The sequence below is a fragment of the Megalobrama amblycephala genome, linkage group LG21 (assembly GCF_018812025.1).
Source record: "Megalobrama amblycephala isolate DHTTF-2021 linkage group LG21, ASM1881202v1, whole genome shotgun sequence".
NCBI lineage: Eukaryota > Metazoa > Chordata > Actinopteri > Cypriniformes > Xenocyprididae > Megalobrama > Megalobrama amblycephala.
In genome coordinates this window covers 9,319,552-9,343,767 of record NC_063064.1, presented here as the reverse complement: position 1 = coordinate 9,343,767, position 24,216 = coordinate 9,319,552, and the positions used below count along the sequence as shown (strand labels likewise).

At 36.8% G+C, this 24,216-nt stretch overlaps 1 protein-coding gene across 7 annotated transcripts in view; it reads right to left on the bottom strand.

Moving 5' to 3' along the window:
* Nucleotides 1-436: 436 nt before the first annotated feature.
* Nucleotides 437-24,216, bottom strand: part of ect2 (epithelial cell transforming 2) — a 45,286-nt gene continuing 21,506 nt past the window's right edge. For 5 of the 7 annotated variants that reach the window (XM_048172154.1, XM_048172155.1, XM_048172157.1 and 2 more), the window contains 11 exons: nucleotides 24,039-24,149; nucleotides 23,702-23,798; nucleotides 23,350-23,431; nucleotides 22,938-23,016; nucleotides 20,617-20,736; nucleotides 15,276-15,414; nucleotides 13,935-14,089; nucleotides 13,228-13,335; nucleotides 12,917-13,057; nucleotides 8,783-9,081; nucleotides 437-1,297 (listed from right to left, as the gene is read on the bottom strand). In XM_048172154.1, coding sequence (XP_048028111.1) covers nucleotides 8,794-9,081; nucleotides 12,917-13,057; nucleotides 13,228-13,335; nucleotides 13,935-14,089; nucleotides 15,276-15,414; nucleotides 20,617-20,736; nucleotides 22,938-23,016; nucleotides 23,350-23,431; nucleotides 23,702-23,798; nucleotides 24,039-24,149 — 1,320 coding nt within the window. In that variant the 3' untranslated portion in view covers nucleotides 437-1,297; nucleotides 8,783-8,793. The remainder of the gene's footprint in view (nucleotides 1,298-8,782; nucleotides 9,082-12,916; nucleotides 13,058-13,227; nucleotides 13,336-13,934; nucleotides 14,090-15,275; nucleotides 15,415-20,616; nucleotides 20,737-22,937; nucleotides 23,017-23,349; nucleotides 23,432-23,701; nucleotides 23,799-24,038; nucleotides 24,150-24,216) is intronic. The other 2 variants (XM_048172159.1, XM_048172160.1) reach the window with 1 other exon arrangement.

The following is a 24,216-nucleotide window of genomic DNA, read 5'->3' as shown; positions in this document are numbered from 1 at the left end:
TATTTCAGATAAATGCTGTTCTTTTGAACTTTCTATTCATCAAGGAATCCTGAAAAAAAAAAGTACACAACTGTTTTCAACATTGAAAATAATCATAAATGTTTCTTGAGCAGCAGATCAGCATATTAGAATGATTTCTGAAGGATCATGTGACACTGAAGACTGGAGTAATGATGCTGAAAATTCAGCTTTGCATCACAGGAATAAATTACTTTGTCAAATATATTTAAATAGTACACAGTTATTTTAAATTGTAATAATATTTCACAATATTACTGTTTTTTACTGTATTTTTAATTAAATAAATGTAGCCTTGGTGAGCAGACAAAACTTCTTTTAAAAACATTAAAAATCTTAGTGGTTCCAAACTTTTGGACTGTTCTGTATATTTCATAAAAATGTTTTTTAAACGTTTCAAAACAGACAAAACACGACGAAGGCTTTATGCTTCTTTTATTGATAAAGAATAAATGAAGTCACCTTCAAAAGTAGTCAAACCAATAACATAAAACAAACCCACTCCAAACAAATCTGCAGTAGGCAAGGACATATGAATCCCATTTACAGACAAAAGTGAATTTTGCTTTACACATGAAGTAATGTTAGTGCTGATGTAAGTGCAGAGACTCCAAAAAGTTAGAGCCAAACTGTTATTAGTATGACAATCACAAGTGGAAAAATACAATATTTACACATAAATAGAGACAGAAAGAAGGATTTACATAAACATTTATAGAAGTGGCAGGCTGTGGCATGTGGCATGGCAGGCTGACCGCAACGACTCTCTTTTTACTTTCAGAAACCAATACCCCTGAATCAACAATAAAAATCACTTCTAAAAGTACAAGGCTGCATTACTGTGGTAGCTCAGTGCATTTCCTCTTAAATGCAATGACCAGATGTCTATAGCTTTATAAAAGCTGAAAACTAGATTAGTTTAGATTATCTCATAAAACATTAAGAAATACTTTCAGTGGTTAATAATTGTGTGAAAACTCTACTCTAATAAAATCAGAACGTGTCATATAAATGTCTCCATGTTAATTAAATGTGCACAGACATCGCCATCAACAAGCCGTTCCTTCATTTGGTGGGTTTTGGACCTGTAAATTAAACCCAGGTGGGGGGCATGGGCCAGAGGCGTTGGGCGGACGTGGTACCATAGTGTGGAATTAATTACAATGCTGTAGAGTGCAGGAGGCAAAGTTCAGATCAGGTGAGTTGTGGATCTGCTGAAGGTATGGTACTTCCTCTCAAAGGCAGAGGAAAGGTTGATCATGGATGGGGAATGACCAGCCTGGAAAAAGAAAACGGAAAAGAAAAAAAATGTAATATAGCGATGAAAGGATAGTTTCAGTGTTATTCTGAGTTATTTCCATTCCTGTCTGTAATTGGTTTAAGACTCAAGAGTGCTGAATTGTACGTGGTGGATGTGTTAACCTTTGGTGCATTTTCATACTCAGGAGTCCTTGTTAAAGATTCAATGTAGGGTTTGAGTGTTCGTTGAGCTGCAAGGCTTTTAGGGTACTTTTTATAAAATAGAAGTGGGCGGTATGAAAAAAAAATTGATTTTATAATCACACTATCATTTTACAATGATATAGTTAAAGTGTTATTTTAGTTTCCTCATTTTGTTTTGGGGTTTTTCTTAGGTGTACATGCATCCAAGGTAAAAAAAAAAAAACAACTTTAAATTTTCACCTAATTTCTCAAAACATCTGAAAATGGTTCGTTCGAAGATTCAGCCTCTAAAAACCACGAGCCTACTCTGCTCTGGTTGGTCAGATGGCCCAGTCTGTTGTGATTCGTCTAAAGCTTACAATGAGTGTCGGAAATGAAAGAAAACAGCGTCTTCTCGACATGTCGACAACACAAATCAAACTCTTCCAGGCCTTAGCTAGAGCTACAGTGTTTGAGGGCAGGTCAAAGACGACGTTGTTTGCGGGCAGCCAATATTTTATAATTCGTTACATAGGTTTGTAACAGGACGTGAGACTGGAATTACTGAAGACTCGTTCTGGCAGTTAAGAACCGATTCTTTTTAGGATATTAACTATGTTAGTAAAACTTGGCAGATCTTTTACATTCACAAACTGCTATATTAGGCACTGCATGAAAGGTAAAATTCGAAAAAGCTTAATAGGAGCACTTTGAAATAGCTTGTACAATAAATACCCATTTACTAATGCCTATATTAGATAATCCAAATCCACATTTATTATGAATAAGCTTTTGATTTGCATTCAAGTTGCAAAAAGAAAAAAATCGAATAAAATTAATGCTGTAAATCTGGCATTAGCATAAAAATGATTTCGCATTATGTAACGCGAGTTAAAAAAAACCCCCAAAAGACTAAAAACAGTTAAACTAACATTATAAAAACTGATAAATCTGACCCTAAATTCTGATTAGATGAGCCACAATCAAAAATGTAGTGGTGTAGTAGCTTTGAACAAGAATTGAAAGATTAAATGTTATATTGAATTTACACATTAACTGAATTCTAAAGTACTCTGTCAAGCTCTGCAGTGTTGATATTTCCACAGTCACACAGATTCAGTGTTACTTTAATTGCCTTTTGATGAAAAAAACAAGTCCTTTAAATTTAGTTATATTCAATATTTTGCCATTCAGTTTTAAATTGGCACATAATTTGGCATCAAACATAAGCTGATCGAAAAAAAAAAACCCATCAAATTATAACAGGCAAAACGTTAGAGGGTTAGTTCACCAAAAATGAAAATTCTGTCATCATTTACTCACCCTCATGTCATTTCAAACCCGTAAAGGTGATTATACACAGGGCAACTTTTTGAGGAATGTTGCAGAGCAATGTTGCTTGGGCACTTTCCTATTGAGAATGAGCAACAAATTTCTATCTGGATACTTTAGATCGGTTGTGGCCAATTTTTTGAGATCCTCCAATCAGAATGCTAGCAGCTGATCACATGACCGGCTTGGAGATTTCAGAAAAAATTCAAACAAGATGGCGGTGGAGTGAAGAAAAGTAGCGTGAACTTATTTCTTTTTACACTGGTATGTTGTCATGTGTCAACCCAAAGCAGGAAATTTACCTCATTTAATGCTTAAAATACCAACAGGTGTCCAATTTAATGTGCGTTTAGCCATCAAATGTTTTCAGTTAATACTAAAAATACGTGTTCTGTTTAATGTCTGTAGTGGTGTAAGGCTGTAGGGCATGGCACGTGAAAGTAGCTTTTGACACGATCGACGCGGGTTCAAATCCACCTTTTGCCAAACTCGCTCTTCTCCCTTTTCCTATCACAAATCAGATCTGAAAAGCATATACAGTACAGTCCAAAAGTTTGGAACCACTAAGATTTTTAATGTTTTTAAAAGAAGTTTCATCTGCTCACCAAGGCTACATTTATTTAATTAAAAATACAGTAAAAAACAGTAATATTGTGAAATATTATTACAATTTAAAATAACTGTTTTCTATTTGAATATATTTCACAAAGTAATTTATTCCTGTGATGGCAAAGCCGAATTTTCAGCATCATTACTCCAGTCTTCAGTGTCACATGATCCTTCAGAAATCATTCTAATATGCTGATCTGCTGCTCAAGAAATATTTAATGTGTACAATTGTACAAAATATTTGTGTACAATATTTTTTTTCAGGATTATTTGATGAATAGAAAGTTCAAAAGAACAGTGTTTACCTGAAATCTAATCTTTTGTAACATTATAAATGTCTTTACTGCCACTTTTGATTGATTTAATGCATCCTTGCTGAATAAAAGTATTCATTTCTTTAATTTCTTTTCAAAAAAATAAAAATAAAAATTCTTACTGACCCCAAACTTTTGAACGGTAGTGTATAATGCTACAGAAGCTTTGTATTTCAGATAAATGCTGTTCTTTTGAACTTTCTATTCATCAAGGAATCCTGAAAAAAAAAAAATACACAACTGTTTTCAACATTGAAAATAATCATAAATGTTTATTGAGCAGCAAATCAGCATATTAGAATGATTTCTGAAGGATCATGTGACACTGAAGACTGGAGTAACGATGCTGAAAAGTCAGCTTTGCATCACAGGAATAAATTACTTTGTCAAATATATTTAAATAGTACACAGTTATTTTAAAATGTAATAATATTTCACAATATTACTGTTTTTTACTGTATTTTTAATTAAATAAATGTAGTCTTGGTGAGCAGACGAAACTTCTTTTAAAAACATAAAAAATCTTAGTGGTTAGTGGCTTTTGGACTGTACTGTAAATATTTGAAAAGTTGAAAAAGTGCCTAACAAGTAATAATAAAGTATTTATTGGGTTGGCAATAGATTTGCTCCTCTCTGATTGGTTGCTGCCAACTGTCCGTTGCCCTAATTAGTTGCCCTGTGTCTCACCAGGTTGCCTGTTGATGGCAACACTGCCCAGCAGAATTGCTCAAAAAGTTGCTACGTGTATCATCACCTTAAGACTTTCGTTCATCTTCAGATCACAGATGAATATATTTTTTAATGAAATCTAAGAGATTTCTGTCCCTCCATTGACAGTCTACTTTGACATTTCAAAAAGTTCATAGAGAGATTATAAAACTAATTCATATGAATTTAGCGTTTTTTTTTTCTTAAGAGACAATCACTTCATATGACGAACAGATTGAATTTAGGCTTATTCACATAAACATTCATCAATGCACACATCAGTTGTGTAAATGGAAGCTCAAGCATACTTTTTTTTTCCTCATTTGAGAACCAATGAGGTTCATTCTTGTGTGCACGTTTGAGCTTCTGCAAGAGAGAAAAAAAAAAAGTTTGTTCTCATGCATCAAGCAGGTTCGATTGAGCTTCTGTTTATGTTCTCGATCAATGTTTGACACTTCAAAAAGTTCATAAAAAGATTGTAAAAGTGGTAGTTGCTTAGACAGTCAATGGAGGGACAGAAATCTCTCAGATTTTATTAAAAATATCTTCATTTGTGTTCTGAAGATTAACGAAATTCTTACAGGTTTGGAATGACATGAAGGTGTGTAGATGACAGAATTTTCATTTTTGGGTGAACTAATCATTTAAAAAAATATATAACCATTAAAGTAAATAAAAATAAATAAATAAAAATATACAAATAAGGTCTCTCTCTCCCTCTCTATTATGTGTGTGCACATATATACAGTCAAACCAAAAATTATTCAGACACTAGATATATTTTTTTTTCTAGTGGGTGCAGGCAACTATAATTCATGTAAGGATGGCAAAATAAAGTAAACTATGATATATTATACCCAAAAATTCTTCATACAGTGGACTACCAGTAAAACTTTGCTCCTCAATATCTTACTGAGCTTTTAATACCCTACATTCCGACACGTGATCTTCGTTCGGCTGATGCTGGTCTTTTAGTTGTTCCGGTAACACAGTTAAGAACAATGGGTGATAGGGCGTTCTCTTCAGTTGCCCCAAAGTTATGGAATTCTCTGCCTTCCGAGATTAGAAATGCAGCATCCCTAAAAATTTTTTAAATCATCCCTTAAAACTCATTATTTTAGGGAAGCATTTGGGTGAAAAAGTGATTCTTGTGGTTGTCATGTGATGTATTTTATGTATTTTTTTTTTATTTATTTTAATTTTTTCCCCCATTGTTTATAAATACCTTTTGTAATGTGTTTTTATTACGCCTATTTTATGTAAAGCACTTTGAGAAATGACTTTTAAAAGCACTATACAAAATAAAGTTATTATTATTATTATTATTATTATTATTACTACTGATAAAAAAAAATTTGGGACCAAAAATTATTCAGGCACTTTGACCTGACCAAGTTTTGCTTAAGTGTTATTTGACATAATTAAGATTATGTTTTTCTGACACAGTTTAACTCTGAGATCTTGTCATATTTTATTACCTTTTTTTTTTTTTAAACTACAGTAAATAAACTAATAATGAATGAAATGTTCAAGGTGTCTGAATACATTTTGGCTTGACTGTACTAATATATATATATATATATATATATATATATATATATATATATATATATATATATATATATATATATATATATATATATATATATATATATATAGCTTTAAAGGTACTTTAGATTTTCACCAATTGTATATATATTTTTAGATTTTCATCAATAATATATATTTTATATTTAATTATCAGTTTAATTATCTAGTTTTCATTATCAAAACTCCTTGTCAAATAACATTTTTATCTGTAATTTTGTTGATGAGATTAACAGTTCACAGTATATTCACCATCACACCGCCCAGCCCTACTGAATCCTACAACAACAGCTCACCTTCATCGACTGAGGATAGGAAATAAATTTACATTAGGAACTAAACATTAAATAAATGCCAGTGTTAGGCTTTTTGTTTTAAGTGTTCTAGCAGAAGCCAGACGTTCACAGGTTTTTGTAGGAGTTTATTCAAGAGGGGTGAGAAGAGGCAAGAGGAGAAATCCGTGTTAATGATATTGGCTTTACAAGCTCGCTGAGGTAAGAATGCACACGGTTGACCCTAGTTAAGTGTTCACCCTTCAGAACCAACAGTGTTACCCAAAGGAATAACCTACATGCAGAGGATAATGCCATTTTCCCTTCTTTAAACAGATATGTGAGGGTGAAAAAGAGGTTAGAAAACCACAAACCCAATTTATTTTGCTTTACTCTTAATGAGCCCACAGATGTAACAAGCACCAGGCTGCTTTCACACACGCACACGAATAATCCTATTACTTAGCATTGCTTAATAAGAATTAAGGTGGCCTTGCACTGCATTGGAGCCCTCAGGATCAATAAAAGGTGGCCGATGGCAATGAAGGGGAAAAAAGAAAAGCCATTTGATGAATTGCCTTGAGTGTGCTCAAAGAAACATGCACGCACACTCCAGTATACAGATGATACTTTATGGGTTTAAATTAGAAATAGGAGGAGATTAAATCATGGTCATCAGCCACTTTACAGCTTTCACGCCCATAGATCATGCCAATGTGATCTCGTAACAGTATCACTAAAAAAAATATGAGATTTATGGAAAAAAGAAAAATTACATCGTACGCCACAGTAACAATTACATCTTTATATGAGAACCGCCATTATACTCATGGAATCATGGAACTATAAAAGCAACTGTGTCAGCTGCTCTCATATTTCACCCATCATAAATGATCTGAGGTCTGTGTTAAAGAACACAACATATGTTTTAGCAGAATTTCTTTACCAAGCAATAAAAAGTGGATGGGGACCTTTTTTTGTGTGTGCGTTTCATATGAATTTTATGATACATTTCAAATCTTCTGAAGAACAGTTTTAGGCAAGAAAAAGACAAATTTATGAAGTTATGTAATAAATAAGCTATTATGTATAAATAAGGTGAAGTACTAAAATTGATAAGACAAAAAAAATTGAATTGATTAATAATTTATATTAAATGTATTTATTATTAATACAATTCATAAAACTGAAAATATAAAAAGTCAGTTCAAAATATTAATAAACGCTATAAAAGTACACAAATAAGACTTAAAGGGTTAGTTCACCCCAAAATGAAAATTCTGTCATTTATTACTTACCCTCATGCCGTTCCACACCCGTCAGACCTTCGTTAATCTTCAGAACACAAATTTGAGATATTTTAGTTAAAATGGCTCCGTGAGGCCTTCATAGGGAGCAATAGACACTTCCTCTCTCAAGATCCATAAAGGTACTAAAAACATATTTAAATCAGTTCATGTGAGTACAGTGGTTCAATATTAATATTATAAAGCGACGGAAATATTTTTGGAGCGCCAAAAAAACAAAATAACGACTTATTTAGTGATGGCCGATTTCAAAACACAGGAAGCATCGGAGCACAGATGAATCAGTGTGTCGAATCATGATTCAGATCGCATGTCAAACTGCCAGCGGCTGAAATCATGTGACTTTGGTGCTCCGAACAGCTGATTCGACACACTGATTCATTTGTGCTCCGATGATTCCTGAAGCAGTGTTTTGAAATCGGCCATCACTAAGTAAATCGTTATTTAGTTTTTTTTGGCGCTCCAAAAATATTCTCGTTGCTTTATAATATTAATATTGAACCACTGTACTCACATGAACTGATTTAAATATGTTTTTAGTACCTTTATGGATCTTGAGAGAGGAAGTGTCCATTGCTCCCTATGGAGGCCTCACAGAGCCATCGGATTTCAACTAAAATATCTTAATTTGTGTTCTGAAGATTAATGAAGGTCTTACGGGTGTGGAACGGCATGAGGGTGAGTAATTAATGACAGAATTTTCATTTTTGGGTGAACTAATCCTTTAAGGTAATGCAACACGTCAATGATAAAGCAATGATATTGGTATGGTGGCTAATTATCACTGATCATGTGATGCGCATTCGTCAATCATAATGTTTTAAGTTTGAATATGCAGAACTATGAATGAGATGACCGCTACTTCAGAGGTGAGGACAAGCTAACAATGATTAAAATTTCAGTTAAGTTACAGTTATGGAGCTTTAGTTGTCATTTGTTGCCAATCTGGACTCCCATTCACTCATTATGGAAAAAAAGTACATTTCTCACCATTAAAATAACTTACTCAAACTCAGTCATACAGGGTGAGGGGGAGTAAATGACAATTTTCATTTTTAAGTGATCCCTCTAAACAAGTCCTCTGATCATTTATAATAAATGAGTGCCACCATAGCCCATCCGTGTGCTAGTAAGTTAGTGTTGACACCATCCCCAGATACACTACGAGTTAGTAAGTCACAGTGAGTCAAATTGGCAGAACTGCTGTGCTCACATTTAAGAATCCTACAGGAGGGTCTCCCGCCGCGGGGACCCAGGGAATCTGTGCTGCGGCTTTGGGGGCGCCAGGAGCTCTCGGCACTGAGCTACGGGCTGAGCCGCTGGGAGGGACAGGATGGATGGTCGGAGCTGGCTTTCGGGAGCTGCTGGTTCATCAGCTCTCTCTGGACTGCACGGAGTGCGGACACACACCGGGACTCTAGGCCGCGGGGCATGGTCCAGAGAGTTAGACCGCTGAACCACTGCGCTTTTAATAGAGCCGCTCAGACTGAACGTAGAGGCTGAACGAGACATCTACACTCACATGGAGGGAAGAGGGAGATGGAGAGAAAGAGACAGACCGCATTAACCTCATCAGGCTCCGTCGCTGAATCGCAAGTCCTCACAATCACTCACTTTAAAATTGAAAGAGGAAGTGAAAAATTTGAGCCTGATCTTGTTACGAACGCAGGGATTTCTCAAATATTTAGCAGTGCATGAATCACCTTAATGAAAAAGGTAAAAATATCCCTTTTCAAAGAATGATCAGGGCTCCAGACTAACATTTGAGAGCAGTAGCACCGGTGCCACTAAGTTCTAGAGATGGTGGCACCAGCACCTGATCTGGTAGAGCTGGGGGTTGGGGGGATTTTTAATCAAAGGTAAAGGTAATAAAATTGCTATTACTTTGCATTAAAGAAATAGTTCATCCAAAAATGAAAATTATCCCATAATTTACTCACCCTCAATTTATCACCCTCGTATATGACTTTATTCTTTCAGCTGAACACAATCTGAGTTATTTTAAATAATATCCTGGCTCTTCCCGGCTTTGTAATGGCATTGAATAGTGTTCAAGTTTTTGAAACTCCAAAAAGCACATGTACAACGTAAAAACCGACATATGACGTAGGCGTCGTGTAAGCTTAAGTGAGAACTGACGAATGATGAGTGCAGAGGATAGAGCAAAATGAGAGTCATAAGTTAGAAGTCTAAAAGGAGAAGTTTTAAAGAAAAATGTCAGAGGATTTTGATATAAGAGAAGAGGAGCTCCAATTGTGTTCGGCTGAAAGAAGAAAGTCATATGCATCTAGGATGGCTTGAGGGTGAGTAAATTATGGGATCATGTTAATTTTGGGTTGAACCATTCCATTAACAAGTGTAGTAACTAATAATACATGCTTATTTTCTTAAAAATGCTGATTTGACAGTAAAGCACTAAGCTTGAGTTGAGATGCAGATTAACAACAAAATATTTAAAAATTTTAATATTTTTATTTCTTTGGTCTTCACAATAAAAACACTTAAATTGGATCATATTTAGAGCTTTGAGGTGCTTAAAAGTGTGAAGAACTGAAAAAAAGTGCTTGAATTTCACTCTCAAAAGGTTGCCCGAATCCTGAAATGAATAATGTAAAAATACGTGATTATTTCTGCCACAATACCATGGTTACAGTTACAGACATCCCACCTCTCCTGGAAGGTATGGGAGTCTCCCACATATTGATAACGGCTGTCTGACACTCGCAAATTATATGCAATATGGCGGAAATCAAGTGTGTGAGAGAGAAGCCCCGTTTCCAGGCTATTAAGTGCGTTTTCTGTGATTCAATGAGAAGTTGTCAGCCGAAATGCATTTACCATTTCCAACATGCGTTTTTAATGTGTCTCCTTTGACAACTTCTGTTCAGATTGTCATACCCTACATCACTTTCACAGGAATACTAAATACACGAATACTATTGAATGAATCAACCCAGGTAATGCGGCTTATGACTCTATTAATGTACTACTACGTGATGAGATCAAACTCACAGATATGTCTGTGAGAATGTCTGCAGTTAGCACTACTATAAATCCATGGAATGTTGGTGATTTATGGACTGAAAAGCCCTCTGTAACTTGTTTGTCCACAATGTTTATCCTGGTTTCCACGTCAGAGATGTTTGATCTGAAATCTATGGTTTTCAACAGAGAATTCTGCCCAGAATTTGAATGCTTCTCACTAGATCTCGTAGCGATGTTATTAAAGGTGCCCTAGAACGTTTTTTTTTTTTTAAAAGATGTAATATAAAAGTCTAAGGTGTCCCCTGAATGTGTCTGAAGTTTCAGCTCAAAATACCCCATAGATTTTTTTTCATAATTCATTTTTTTAACTGCCTATTTTGGGGCATCATTAGAAATGCGCCGATTCAGGCTGCTGCCCCTTTAATTGCTCGCGCTCCCTGCCCCTGAGCTCTCGACTCTATTATACATTGCATAAACAAAGTTCACATAGCTAATATAACCCTCAAAATGGATCTTTACAAAGTGTTCGTCATGCATGCTGCATGCATGGATTGGATCATGTGAGTATAGTATTTATTTGGATGTTTACATTTGATTCTGAACGAGTTTGAGGCTATGCTCCGTGGCTAACAGGCTAAAGCTAACATTACACACTGTTGGAGAGATTTATAAAGAATGAAGTTGTGTTTATGAATTATACAGACTGCAAGTGTTTAATAATGAAAATAACGACAGCTCTTGTCTCCGTGAATACAGCAATAAACGATGGTAACTTTAACCACATTTAACAGTACATTAGCAACATGCTAACGAAAATTTAGAAAGACAATTTACAAATATCACTAAAAATATCATGTTATCATGGATCATGTCAGTTATTATTGCTACATCTGCCATTTTTCGCTATTGTCTTTGCTTGCTTACCTAGTCTGATGATTCAGCTGTGCACAGATCCAGACGTTAATACTGGCTTGTCTAATGCCCTGAACATGGTCTGGCATATGCAAATATTGGGGGCGTGCATATTAATGATCCCGGCTGTTAAGTAACGGTGTTATGTTGAGATTTGCCTGTTCTTTGGAGGTCTTTTAAACAAATGCAATTTACATAAGGAGGAGGAAACAATGGTGTTTGAGACTCACTGTATGTCATTTCCATGTACTGAACTCTTGTTATTCAACTATGCCAAGGTAAATTCAACTTTCCATTCTATGGCACCTTTAATACTGCAGTTTATTCAAACATTTTCTCTCTGGGAGATCTCCCAGTGCCGTTGCGTGATTGGCCCGCAAATAAACCTGGTCAGAGCTTGCGCTGCGCTGCGCTGCTAATATCGATCCAAGCTTATAAACGGTCCGCGCTTATCAGACGGGCAACGTGGTGGTCGCACCAGCACAACCTTTAAAAAAATTTAGTCGCAGCGGCAAAAAAAAGGTCATAAAATGCAATCATTTGGTAGTAGTCTGGAGCCCTGCCTGATGCTGAAAGAAAGAAAAGCAGGAATGACCAAGGCAACCTGTAAATCTTCTGAGAGGGAAATTCAATCCAACTGAATTGCCAAGTCATATTGTAAAGGTTCAATGGTGGAAAATGAGACTAAAATTAGCAATATGACTGTATAGGCCAATTCACACCACACAGACAAACGCGTTTGTTGGGTTTTGTTGGAACAGTTTGTTACCCCTGAAAGAGTCTGTTGGCATTGGTCGGGGTTTGTTTTCACTCGAGTGAACATGTTCAATCAGCGTTTGTTGGTGTCTGTTGGGGCAGTGTGAACATGACAGTTATTTTTCAAATCCAACTTGTTTGTGTGATGAGAAATGGCCTGTTATGAGACATGAATATGTGTATAAAAAAAATTTAAAAAAAAGACAAATATCAAATATATATTATTAATTTATTTAATTATTTTCATGATACGTGCAAGTGAAAATCGTTGCGCGGCATAAATTATAATATATATTAGGCAGTATCTTAGCGAAAGTGCATTTCTGCCTGTTTTCTTCCATTCAAAAAGTTACATCGTATATGAGGTAAGCGTGCTCCGGCTCGGAACGTTAAGTGCAATGTGAGTGCAGGCCAGAGGACAAATCGCGCTCGGGCTCGGTTCAAGGCAACCGTGCCTATTGTGAGTACACCCTTAGAGTGAATTAGCCTTCAAGGAGCACATACTATAGATACATCATGTTGTTGTGCATGTTTTTCTGAACACAGTAAAAGGATGGTGTGAATAGGCCTTTAAAGTGAGTGCGTTATTGATGTATCATCGACCCGGTTGTACGTCTTTCATTCGTATGTTACTTCAATAGATTTGTGGGAAGAAAAAGAAAGAAAGAGAAAGAGTGTGTGTGTGTGGACTCACAGCCAGAGTGGAGCTGCTGGACATTCGCCCCATGTGATCGGCATCTGGGCCAGGACTCCTCTCATCTGGGGTACCATTGGCCATAAATGCCCTCTGAAGCACACGCTTGGGTGTTTTAGTGAAAGAAAATGCTCTTGTGACCTAAGCACACAAAATTGCACCATTATTCTGTGTTTTCTACAAGGCACTGGGTTAAGAATAGTTACTTTATGATGTCATTCTCAAGAAAGCATCCGGAACATTAACAGCAAGACCAAATTTGCATGCGTGTCATGTCATTGTTTTCAATAGATTCAGGTTCCTCTCTCTACCTTTTTTGACGTCTTTTTGATGGCCCTGGATGCTCGGCTGAGCGTGCTGTCCATGTCCTTTGTGCTTACTTGGACGGAGTCAGGATCAGTGCTCTGAATGAGATCTTCCTGTTTAAGACATGGAAAATTAAATAAATACACAGCAGTACTGCTGGCCTGTCAAAATGCAAAGAGAAGCATCACTGTTCAGCTTTCCAAACAGCTGGGGCTTCTTGATATTCAGAGGAGCAGAGAGTGAATGAGGCCGCATTTCACGCAGTGACGTGTGGATAGGTCGCCACCTCATGGTCGATGGGAGAACTGCAGGCCAGATCAAACTGTACTTAGCCGCAGGGTTTGGTCTGGATGTTTAATTATAAAGGGAAATACATGCATCTGTCCGCCTGCACCAATTACATGTGCCGTGGTAGACGGCCTGGGCAGGACCTGCGTTTCTGCAGCATGAAGATAAAGATGTCTGTGTCTGAAGTGTAAAGTTCAAGTACAATTTCACTCTTAATTACATTAATCTGCCTCCCAGTTTAACCACACAGGAGCATCTAATAGGATTAGCCAACACCAAAAGGCCCACACAAACCTCCTAATTTATAGCTACAATAAAAGAAAGCAGAGCTAATAAAATAAATAAATGAGTTCTGTTCCAGGCCTGAGGGGGATGATCTGAGGAGGAAATGGCCATGTTTCTATATGTGTGCATGTCCACTCACCGCATCAGCTCGGCAAATCGTGTTGGCCACTTGTCGACAGAGAGTTTTGAGCCAGGCAGATTTGAGGGTGTCTTCGGCCGTCAACTGGAAACTGAATAACAAATTCTCCTGTTCTGTAGGAGGACGTACCACCAGGGCAAAGGCATTCTGACAATCTGAGAGAGATAAATACGCAAAAATGTTAGATCAGGGATGTGATCTAGAACTAAGGCTGGGTGGTATGATCCTATCAGATTTTATCAGATTTTCAGCTGGCTGCAAATGATCACTTACATATTTTTGTGTGCAAAAATGAAATAAAGTAACTTTTCTTTGTAAAGCATTTAAAAATGCCAATTACTACATAGTTATAAAATGTATATAGTAATGTGCCATTTCCATGGTAATGAAATGCACCAACCCTGTCTAAAATTAAAAATGTAGGATTATTTTTTATGTTGATTGGTTAAAACAACATTTACAACACATTTAACATCTTTAATGTGTTGTCTTTCCAAGTGAAACAATATTCAGTAGGAATCAATGTAGGGCAGGAGTTCATTTTATTCATTGACGGGACCATACCAAGTGGACTACTGGGAAATTAGTTCATTTGAAACATGAAATAGGTTCCGGTACGAGGAGCTGCTCTTGTGGACGCGCAGATTTGAATCTCAGAAATTTCCAGGCTCCAGAATGTGATCTTCATCAATAATGTGCAATTACGGTGTAAAATTATGGCCTTACTGTGTCTTTAGCTCATCAAAATACAGTAAAGTAGGGCTGGCTGATCTATTGAATATTCACAATATATTCTCAATGATTCTGCTGGCAATATAAATTAATGCTGTGAATACTGCAAATATTTTATGTGCGTTTTATGGTCATTGAATTTTCTAAAGACCACAGAATTAGATTAGTTTTGTGATCCTTCCATTTCCTTGTTTGGCATAAAAGTGTCAAGACATGTTTTAATAGCGTGTCTGCTTTAGACAATAACAAAAGAGCGGGTAAGTTTAATTCATTTATCTAAATTGGTTTCAAAGAATCAAATCAAAACTCTTGTTCAATGTTTGTTTACATCCTCACCTAAAATGTTCATGAAATATTTTAATAAAACTATTTTATGTATTGCTATGTTTGTGAAAGTAAATAAGATAAAGGTTTTAGTGTCCTTTGGAAGATGTTTTAGACCAAAATATAATTAATTTTTAACGACATCAACCAGCTCTACAGTGAATTGACACACTTTACACATACCAGACTTAACCTCCCTCTCCAGGGTGCTAATTCAGAACACAGAAAACTAAAATATGCACAAGTGCACTTGGTAGGATGCAGAATGCCAGGTGGTCCCCTCACCCTCTGTGTCTTGGATGTCAAGGACTCTTCTGATCTGGGACAGGGGCATCAGGGCTATGTGTTTGAGCTGGGCGGGCGGCCGTGTCTGACCCAACGGACTCCGGAACGTGGTTATCACCTTGTGTCTCTTCCTGGCGATCTGAATATGAAGACGCATAAGGAAAAAAGCACACACACACACACACACACATACATATTAAACGCTTAATACATGCAGCTTTCTTCATAATGCAAGGAATGTAAAATGTTCTCTTCTGGAACAGTGGGGAGTCCTTCAGGTGCTTTAGAGGAGCCAAAATGTGTAATGCAGATTGGGGTGGCAGATATGCATACAGAGGACTTCCTAAAATGAATAATTGATCACTCAGAGTCTTCCCTTCTCCCTGCACTCATTACCAGGACAGAGCTACAGTAGCATTGGGCGAAGAGGACCACATCCCCATGCCGGCACACACAAGCAAACCCCTCCACAGTGCTTAGACGCATCCCCTCACTAATTGGAGAAACAGGCCAGAGAGTCGAGTCAGCAAGCACAGATTGCACACGCATAAATTATACATTTCTTTCTTCAACGGTACCGCTCACCCGTAAACTGAACAAACAATTGTTGAGGTTGCTGAAAATATGGAGAAGAAAAGGGAGAAAATTTGATATATGATATATTTTTAAACTAATAAAATGAAAAGTTGTTTGAAAGGGTCTATATTTGTTGGTATTTGAACTTGAACTAAGTTTAAAAGCACATTTCTCAGAAAGGTACAAAAATATTCAAAATAGGTACAAAAATACATTTATCAAAATTTCTGATTGAATGAAAAATATTAAATTGTGTAAAGCAAGAAGCAACATTTTCCTGTCGTTTTGAATACATCCAAGTATATGAATTATTTTTATACTTGAATCATGAATATGATGATATACTAGTTGATATACTAGTTTTTGTTGAGACTGTCATTTTTAACTAAAATGGAAAATACTGCATGTTGGTTAATGCCTCAGTGACTTTGATTTGGCAAACAAAAAACATTTTTCAATTCCTACTTATGAGAAAAAAAAAAAAAAAAAAAAACAGAAAAAAAAAAAAAAATTCAGCATTTTAAATGGGAAATTTTTAAAGCCCAAACGATTTATCAGTCTGCTGATTTTATCGGCCAATATGAGCCTGTCGCAGATATATCGGCATTCGGCGTATATGACACCGATATTTCACCGATACGAACATTTTCGGCACGCACTTGCACTGCGGTTAATCTCAAATCTGGCTTCCCAATACTTTACAACAACGATGATCAAAAAGCGTGGACAAAACAGTCACTCTTTGTAAATTTGGTTCACTGTGAGTGCCTATATGCTTGAATATGAGCAGTCATTTACGCAGTCATCGCCCGGGTGTTGATAGCACATGAGCACAGGAGAGACATGAACAGCTAAACTTTAAATTAAACTCATTTAAGCCTTGCAAATTTATTTAAGCCTTGCATTCATGAGCAAGATGCAAGGACTCGCGCGCGCTATGAGAAGATTTGTGTGTGCGCTCATCTGAAGCGCACACACGCTTATCTCAGACAGCACGCAAATACTGAGTTCTCTTTCAAATCTTGTGTGTGAAGGGACAAATTCACACAAAAATTATGTTCAACATGCCCGTCTTGGCAAGTATCCTAGCAAACATAGTCGGTTATGTCTTAAGTGAACGTGTAACAGTTGAGAAATACAACACATGCGTAACAGTATATGTACTGGATCGTGTATTATGTCTTAAAGGTGTCCTAGAATTAAAAATTGAATTTACCTTGGCATAGTTGAATAACAAGAGTTCAGTACATGGAAATGACATACAGTGAGTCTCAAACTCCATTGTTTCCTCCTCCTTATATAAAGCTCATTTGTTTAAAAGACCTCAGAAGAACAGGCGAATCTCAACATAACACCGACTGTTACGTAACAGTCGGGATCATTAATATGTACGCCCCCAATATTTGCATATGCCAGCTCATGTTCAAGGCATTAGACAAGGGCAGCCAGTATTAACGTCTGGATCTGTGCACAGCTGAATCAACAGACTAGGTAAGCAAGCAAGAACAATAGCGAAAAGTGGCAGACGGAGCAATAATAACTGACATGATCCATGATTACATGATATTTTTTGTGATATTTGTAAATTGTCTTTCTAAATGTTTCGTTAGCATGTTGCTAATGTACTGTTAAATGTGGTTAAAGTTACCATCGTTTCTTACTGTATTCAAAGAGACAAGAGCCGTCGTTATTTTCATTATTAAACACTTGCAGTCTGTATAATTCATAAACACAACTTCATTCTTTATAAATCTCTCAACAGTGTAGCATTAGCCGTTAGCCACGGAACACTATCAAACTCATTCATAATCAAATGTAAACATCCAAATAAATACAATACTCACATAATCCGATGTATGCATGCAGCATGCATGACGAACACTTTGTAAAGATTCATTTTGAGGGTTATATTAGCTGTGTGAACTTTGTTTATGCAATGATAGAGTCGAGAGCTCGGGAGGGGGCGGAGAGTGCGAGCAATTAAAGGGGCCGCAGCCTGAATCGGTGCATTTCTAATTATGCCCCAAAATAGGCAGTTTAAAAAAATTAATTAAAAAAATAATAAAAAAAATCTATGGGGTATTTTGAGCTGAAACTTCACAGACACATTCAGGGGACACCTTAGACTTATATTAGATCTTGTAAAAAAATGTGTGATGGCACCTTTAAAGGGAAAGAAGCCTAATATTCCTGCTGCCTGTGTTTTTAATGTTAATCAAACAACAAAGAAATCACTCACTGCTCTTGACTGAATAGCTTTCGTAACTTCAATTACGATTAATGTTTACTTAATTTAAACAGTGAAGATAATATGCAGTTATTTTATATTTGATTATTTTATTCATTTTCTGTACCTGAAAACTACTATTAGATGCCTGAAATATCTGCTGTTGCTTGTAGTTTGCTTATTTGCTCTCATTTTCTTTATTTTTATTTGACAGTTGTTCTATTTTCCCTGAACATAGCACATGCCGAACCGTTGCACCCCTATAATATAAAGAATATTGACCCATATATCGATATCTGACTTGTTTTTACTCCATAATATCGGTATTGGCCCCACAAAAACAAAATTGGTTCGGGCTCTAGAAATTTTCCTTCATTACATTTTCAGAATAATTACACTTAGAGAATTTCAAATAATCAAATAGTATTTTCATTCAGAAGAACATACTTATCATAGAAGAGGTGCATTCAAATTGCTATCAGTATTGATTACATTTTAATGTTTTTGAACATTTCATAAAAACACATTTCATGAAAATTAGCAAAAAATAGAGATACATGCACACAAAAATAATAATAAATAGCTGCAAGCAGCAATTACGGGGCCAAGCACAAAAAAGGCACAAGAAGCCAGCCAACATGGCTGTGAGCATCAGACCAACAGCAGCAGTGAGCAATTAAAGACCTATTAAGATAATTTTAGGTAAAATAGCTGAAAAATGATCAAAAATGAGGATTTACTGGTTCATCCCTTTCGACCAATAGGTGGCGCTGTGTCCAAATTGTTGTGGTATGGTCAGAGTGAGGTGACAATGACACTTGCAAAGTTTGGTGTCAATATGTCAAAGCACTGAAGAGATACAGCTTCAAGAGTCGTTTTTGCATCATGCCTCAAATTCTTTGCTCTGGTATACAAAAACGGTTAAACGTATCGACTTGAAATCCATAACTTTTTGTCAGCATGGTCTGAAGATGACACGTTTCAATTTTGGTGAAAATCGGAGCAACGGTCTAGGAGGAGTTCGAAAAAGTAGGTTTTTAAAGAAAAAACAATATGGCGGACAGGAAGTTTAGCTGACTATGGCAAATTTGATATCTATGTTCTCAGCATGACCCAAGGAATCTACTGAGACCAGTTTCATTACAATTGGTGAATACAGTCAAAAGTTATTAACATTTTTGTACATTTTGTTATAGCTTTGACCACAAGGTGGCGCTGGTCCGAAACTTCTCAGGCTCCTTCAGGGCATTGTGCTGATGACCCATACCAAGTTTTGTAACGATACGCTAATGCGTTCGTAAAATACAGCATTTTAGCACAAAATTCAAAATGGCCGACAGCCAAAATGGCCGAAGTGGGAAAATTGGATATCATTCGACTCGGCATGATTCCCCGAATCCAACGAGACCAAATTTATGATTTTTGGACAAACCCATCAGAAGTTATAAGCAAAAATAACCATTTTTCATATCTCCGCACCAGTAGGTGGCGCTGCGCCGAAACACTGCATGGTGCCTCAGGTCATGCTTGTCATGACATGTACCAAGTTTGGTCTGAATATGATAAAGTGTTACAGAGATACAGCCTTACTTCTATTTTCGCAAGCGCTACGTACAATTCGTTCGTGTGTTTTTCGAAAACGGTTTGAGCAATCGACTTGAATTCCATAACTTTGTCAGCATGGTCTGAAGATGATCTGGTTAAATTTTCGTGAAAATCAGAGTAACGGCCTAGGAGGAGTTCGAAAAAGTAGGTTTTTCAGAAAATTCAAAATGGCGGAAAAATTTTCATGACGGAAAATGACGTCATAGGGTACATTCGAATCGGCTTGACCCAAGGAATCAGAGGAAAAAAGAATTTTGTTTTTGGTTCAAAAGTTATTAGCATAAACATAAGTGCAACTTTGGACAGCTGGTGGTGCTAGAGGGATTGAGTTAGAGACTCCAAATTTGCTATGGACAAAGGTCATTCTGTCCTCTAATTGTGTGCCAAATTTCACAACTTTCCCGCAAGCGGTTCTATGGGCTGTCATAGACTTCAAGAGCGGAAGAAGAAGAAGAAGAAGAAGAAGAAGAATAAGCGTACGGAACGCCAACAATAACAATAGGTGCCTAAGCACCTTCGGTGCTTGGCCCCTAATAATAATAATAATAATAATAATAATAATAATAATAATAATAATAATAATAATAATAATAAATAAACACCTAATGGATTCACAAAACAACTGTGAATAGCTCCAAAGTCATTATGATACTTGACATTCACTTTTTATCAATTTGTTTATTCAAATGAAATGTGGGTGTAATAATAACAATATAGTGAAAATCTAGCTAGTAGTTTGACATAAGGCTTTTTTTTAAATTAAAAACAAGACCATAAATCAAGACTGATGTCTTTCATATAGTGGTGCTGCTTTTGGGAACCTGATGGAGCATTTGCATAATGAAGAAAAGAGCCCATCTGTAATATTTCCATTCCATAAACACATTCAGAGGAGCAGTTAAGCTTGAGTGACATGGAAAGACTGAGCTTTACCTCCAAACAGTCGTTGAAAAGGAAGAGTGTGACATGTTCTCCCCGATCACATGGTTTGTCTCCCAGAGCGATGGTCTCCACCCTGTGAACCAGACTCCGGTGTGACGACAACAGATTAGCCTGGAGGTGCATACAAACACATAAACAAAGATCAGTTTCCTTCTCGCAACATGTTTACAACCTTTTCAGTAAATGAATTAATTATAAGTGATTGGTGTGCAAAATTTTGTTCAATCAATCAGCGCGCCTGATGAACATGCTGTATTTCCTTGTCTCTGAGCCTGCAGGCTTATATTCTCAGATTCCTCAGAGTGCTGTTCCTGGATCAGACTCAGTTGTGTCCATGCTGCTTCAGTTCCCATGAGCTACAAAAACCTAACTGATCCAGGAAAAGCACCCCCATCTGGGGGCGATCATTGGTTTGGCAGCCCAGTCTCTAGACGCAGCTGTTCTGGGCCGAGTCTGACAGGAGACAACATGAGCTGACTCTATCTGATCTATTTAGTGGCGAGAGGAAGTTTCAGACAGCATGGCTGCATCTCCCACCACAGAAAGAAGAACAGCAGCCAACAATACAGCTTCACACTTTACTGTTAAAATAGCCATATTCTACACCTTCATAGCACTTAATTTGTTTCTCAAAGTCCACTTATAAATGTTAGTCAAGGTTTATAGCAACAAAAATGGTTCATTTAGTTTTACAAGACAAATAGCGCTCTCTCTGACATTTAGAAACAGAACCTTTAAAATGAGAAAATTAGCCTCTATATTGTGCAATTTAGGTTCCTAATATTGTTTTAGAGGTCTCCTACAATAGTTACAGATGAATCGCCTCCAAAAGTGATCAGCTAGCAGCTGACTATGCCTCCATCTCAATCTGCTCAGGAGTTCGGAATCTTGGTATGTCACTTGTGGAAGTGATGCTTCTCACCGCCCTATTAACAGGATGTTGGGTGTAACTGGATCTGGGTCGGCTATGTCTGAAGATGTGTAGCCAATGGGCTTGGCATTCAGTATACCCTCTATTTCAATGAGAACAGTCCGCAATTCTTCTTCAGTGACTGTTTGGGCTCCGAGGGTTACTTGCAGGGCTGTTTTCAGGGATCGAATTTCTCGCTCCCAGCATCCACCGAAATGTGGCGCGTTGGGTGGGTTGAAAAACCCAATTTGTTGGCTTGCAATTTGAGCCTGGAGCTCGGGCTGAAGAGCTGCAAAGGCATCCCGAAGTTCCTTTTCCCCACCTTTGAAATTCCTTCCTTGATCTGAAAGGATTTCAAAGGGTTTGCCTCGCCGAGCAATAAAACGACAGCATCACCTCTATTCTCAGCGTCTAAAACAGTTCAATAAACGATCCGGTCTCTCTAAACCCCTCCTTTCTGAGAGCCTACTCTGTTCGGATTAGACAAACGACCCAGTCCTTTGTGATTGGTCTACCGCCTAAGAGGAATTCGCACAACGCATTTTTCCACTCTGCGCTACTTTTCCATTGTTTTTCAATGTAAAAACGAGCTAGACGGACATCTTTAACCGTTGCACTCGTGTCTTTTGCAGCATTTCATGTATGACACTGCATTCTAAAAATGTGGTGCTGGCATTATGCAAATTTGAACAAACCTATGTAGGTTCATGCAGGATGTAAGACTGGAATTACTGACGATTCGTTTCAGGCAGTTCAGAATCAGTTCTTTCATTTGGGAGACAATAACTCCATCTATCCTTTACTTTGATATTTGAAACTTTGCAGACCTTTTACATTCACAGACAGCTATATTACACATTACATGAAAGGTAAAGTCCAGAAAAGCATAATAGAGGCACTTTAACATCTATATGTAAAAGACATTTCCTACCATTGGCTATGCTCTACTGCACTTTTTTTTTTTTTTTTTTGCCGGTGGGGGGTGAGTAAATGGATAGTCATGTTTCAATGCACTCATGGTTCTGACCTCAACACTGATGATTTATGAATGACCCAATTTTATAGTTTTTATGATCTGAGTGGAGTGGCGGGGGAGATTTCCTTGGTGAATGTTGGAGTATGCTTACATCATACTCTTATTTCAAAAGAGCAAGAAAAATCCCTCGGTCATAATTTGATGACTTCGGTTGTGTTGGTTGGGAACGTGAAAATGAAGAGAAGTTATATGAGAGCTGTGACGGAGGGCTGCAATTTTCAGCAAATAAAGCCTTTCATTGCAATCTGTTGACTCAAAGCTTTAGAAGACTTGGAATATATCTCTACTTGTTTGAAGGCAAGTAAATGACAGAATTATGGTTGAACTATTCCCAGAAAAGTGAAAAAAAAAAAAAACCCTACTCACAGGACAGCCGTCCACCTCATAAACAACATCAAATATCTGCTTCTGTCCCTCTGTTTTCCTTTTATCCTCATTTATGTGTCTGTGAGAGAGAGAAATCTTTAGTTAAACGTCACTGTTTCAGTCATTGATTTCAGCTTTCATATTGTTATGGCTGAAAAATATAACTTTACAATAAGGTTTCATTAGTTAACAACAATTATTAACAACTAACATTAACAAATATTAATAAATACTGTAACAAAACATTTGTTTACTGTTAGGTCCTGTCAGTTAATACATTAACTAATGAAACCTTATTGTAAAGTATTACCAAGATATTTCATTTTCTGCAAAAAAAATTTTGGTTGCCAAAAATTTGGTGCTTCACAAATTTATTTTAACGAAAATTTCAGGTGTTAATCGCAGGACTCACGTCATCACTTCCTTGAGAGACTCAATGGCCTTTTCAAGTGTCACTTTATCTGGATTGTCATCTGATGTATGTTTCTTTATATCTACAAAGAACAAAATCCACAAATCTTGTTTTCTTGTGTCAGGATACAGAGGTGAAACATAAACCGCTTATTGAATAATGTTTGCATTTTCTGAGGTTGACCAACAATCTTGTGTTTTTCCATGTAGTGGAAAAACAATTTATGAAAAACACAAACTCCAAAGTGTCTTTAAACTATTTAAATCATGGATTCAGTCAGATTTACTAAAAAGAAACAGCTGTTTGTGTGACTTTCACTTGCATCATGCAGACAGCCGTATTCATGCGTTACCATTCAGCAGGAGGGCGACGCTTGGCAGTCTCTGCACTGGGCGAATCAAAAGCTCAACGAGAGTCTGGCGACCACACTCGGGTTTAGACTGATTAATCTGGATAACAAAATGAAAGAAGATGTGAATGAAATAATGGCCTTCATGAAAAATGGCCATACAAAACCACTTAAATATAGAGCAGATTTTGTCTGTACTTTTACTGGTAACTCTAAAAAGATCAGAGAATTGGCACCCTGAGGTCTTTGTTAAAAAAAAAAAAAAATGAAGGTCTGCCCAACATATCAATTTCTTTATAACATAAAAGCCCTCAAAAACAATAAAAAGAGATAACAGTACCTTCAGGAACGCATGAAACCTCGGCTTCTGTCTCTCACATCTCACTATGGTCTCTTTGCTCATCTCAAAGAAGTTGACAAATGGTGGGTAGGCCTTCACCAGCTCTCCAGACTGAGAGAGAATTTTAAAAAATAAAGAGAGATCACAAAAGCTGCCATTCAGTCTTTGACTGCGTTAC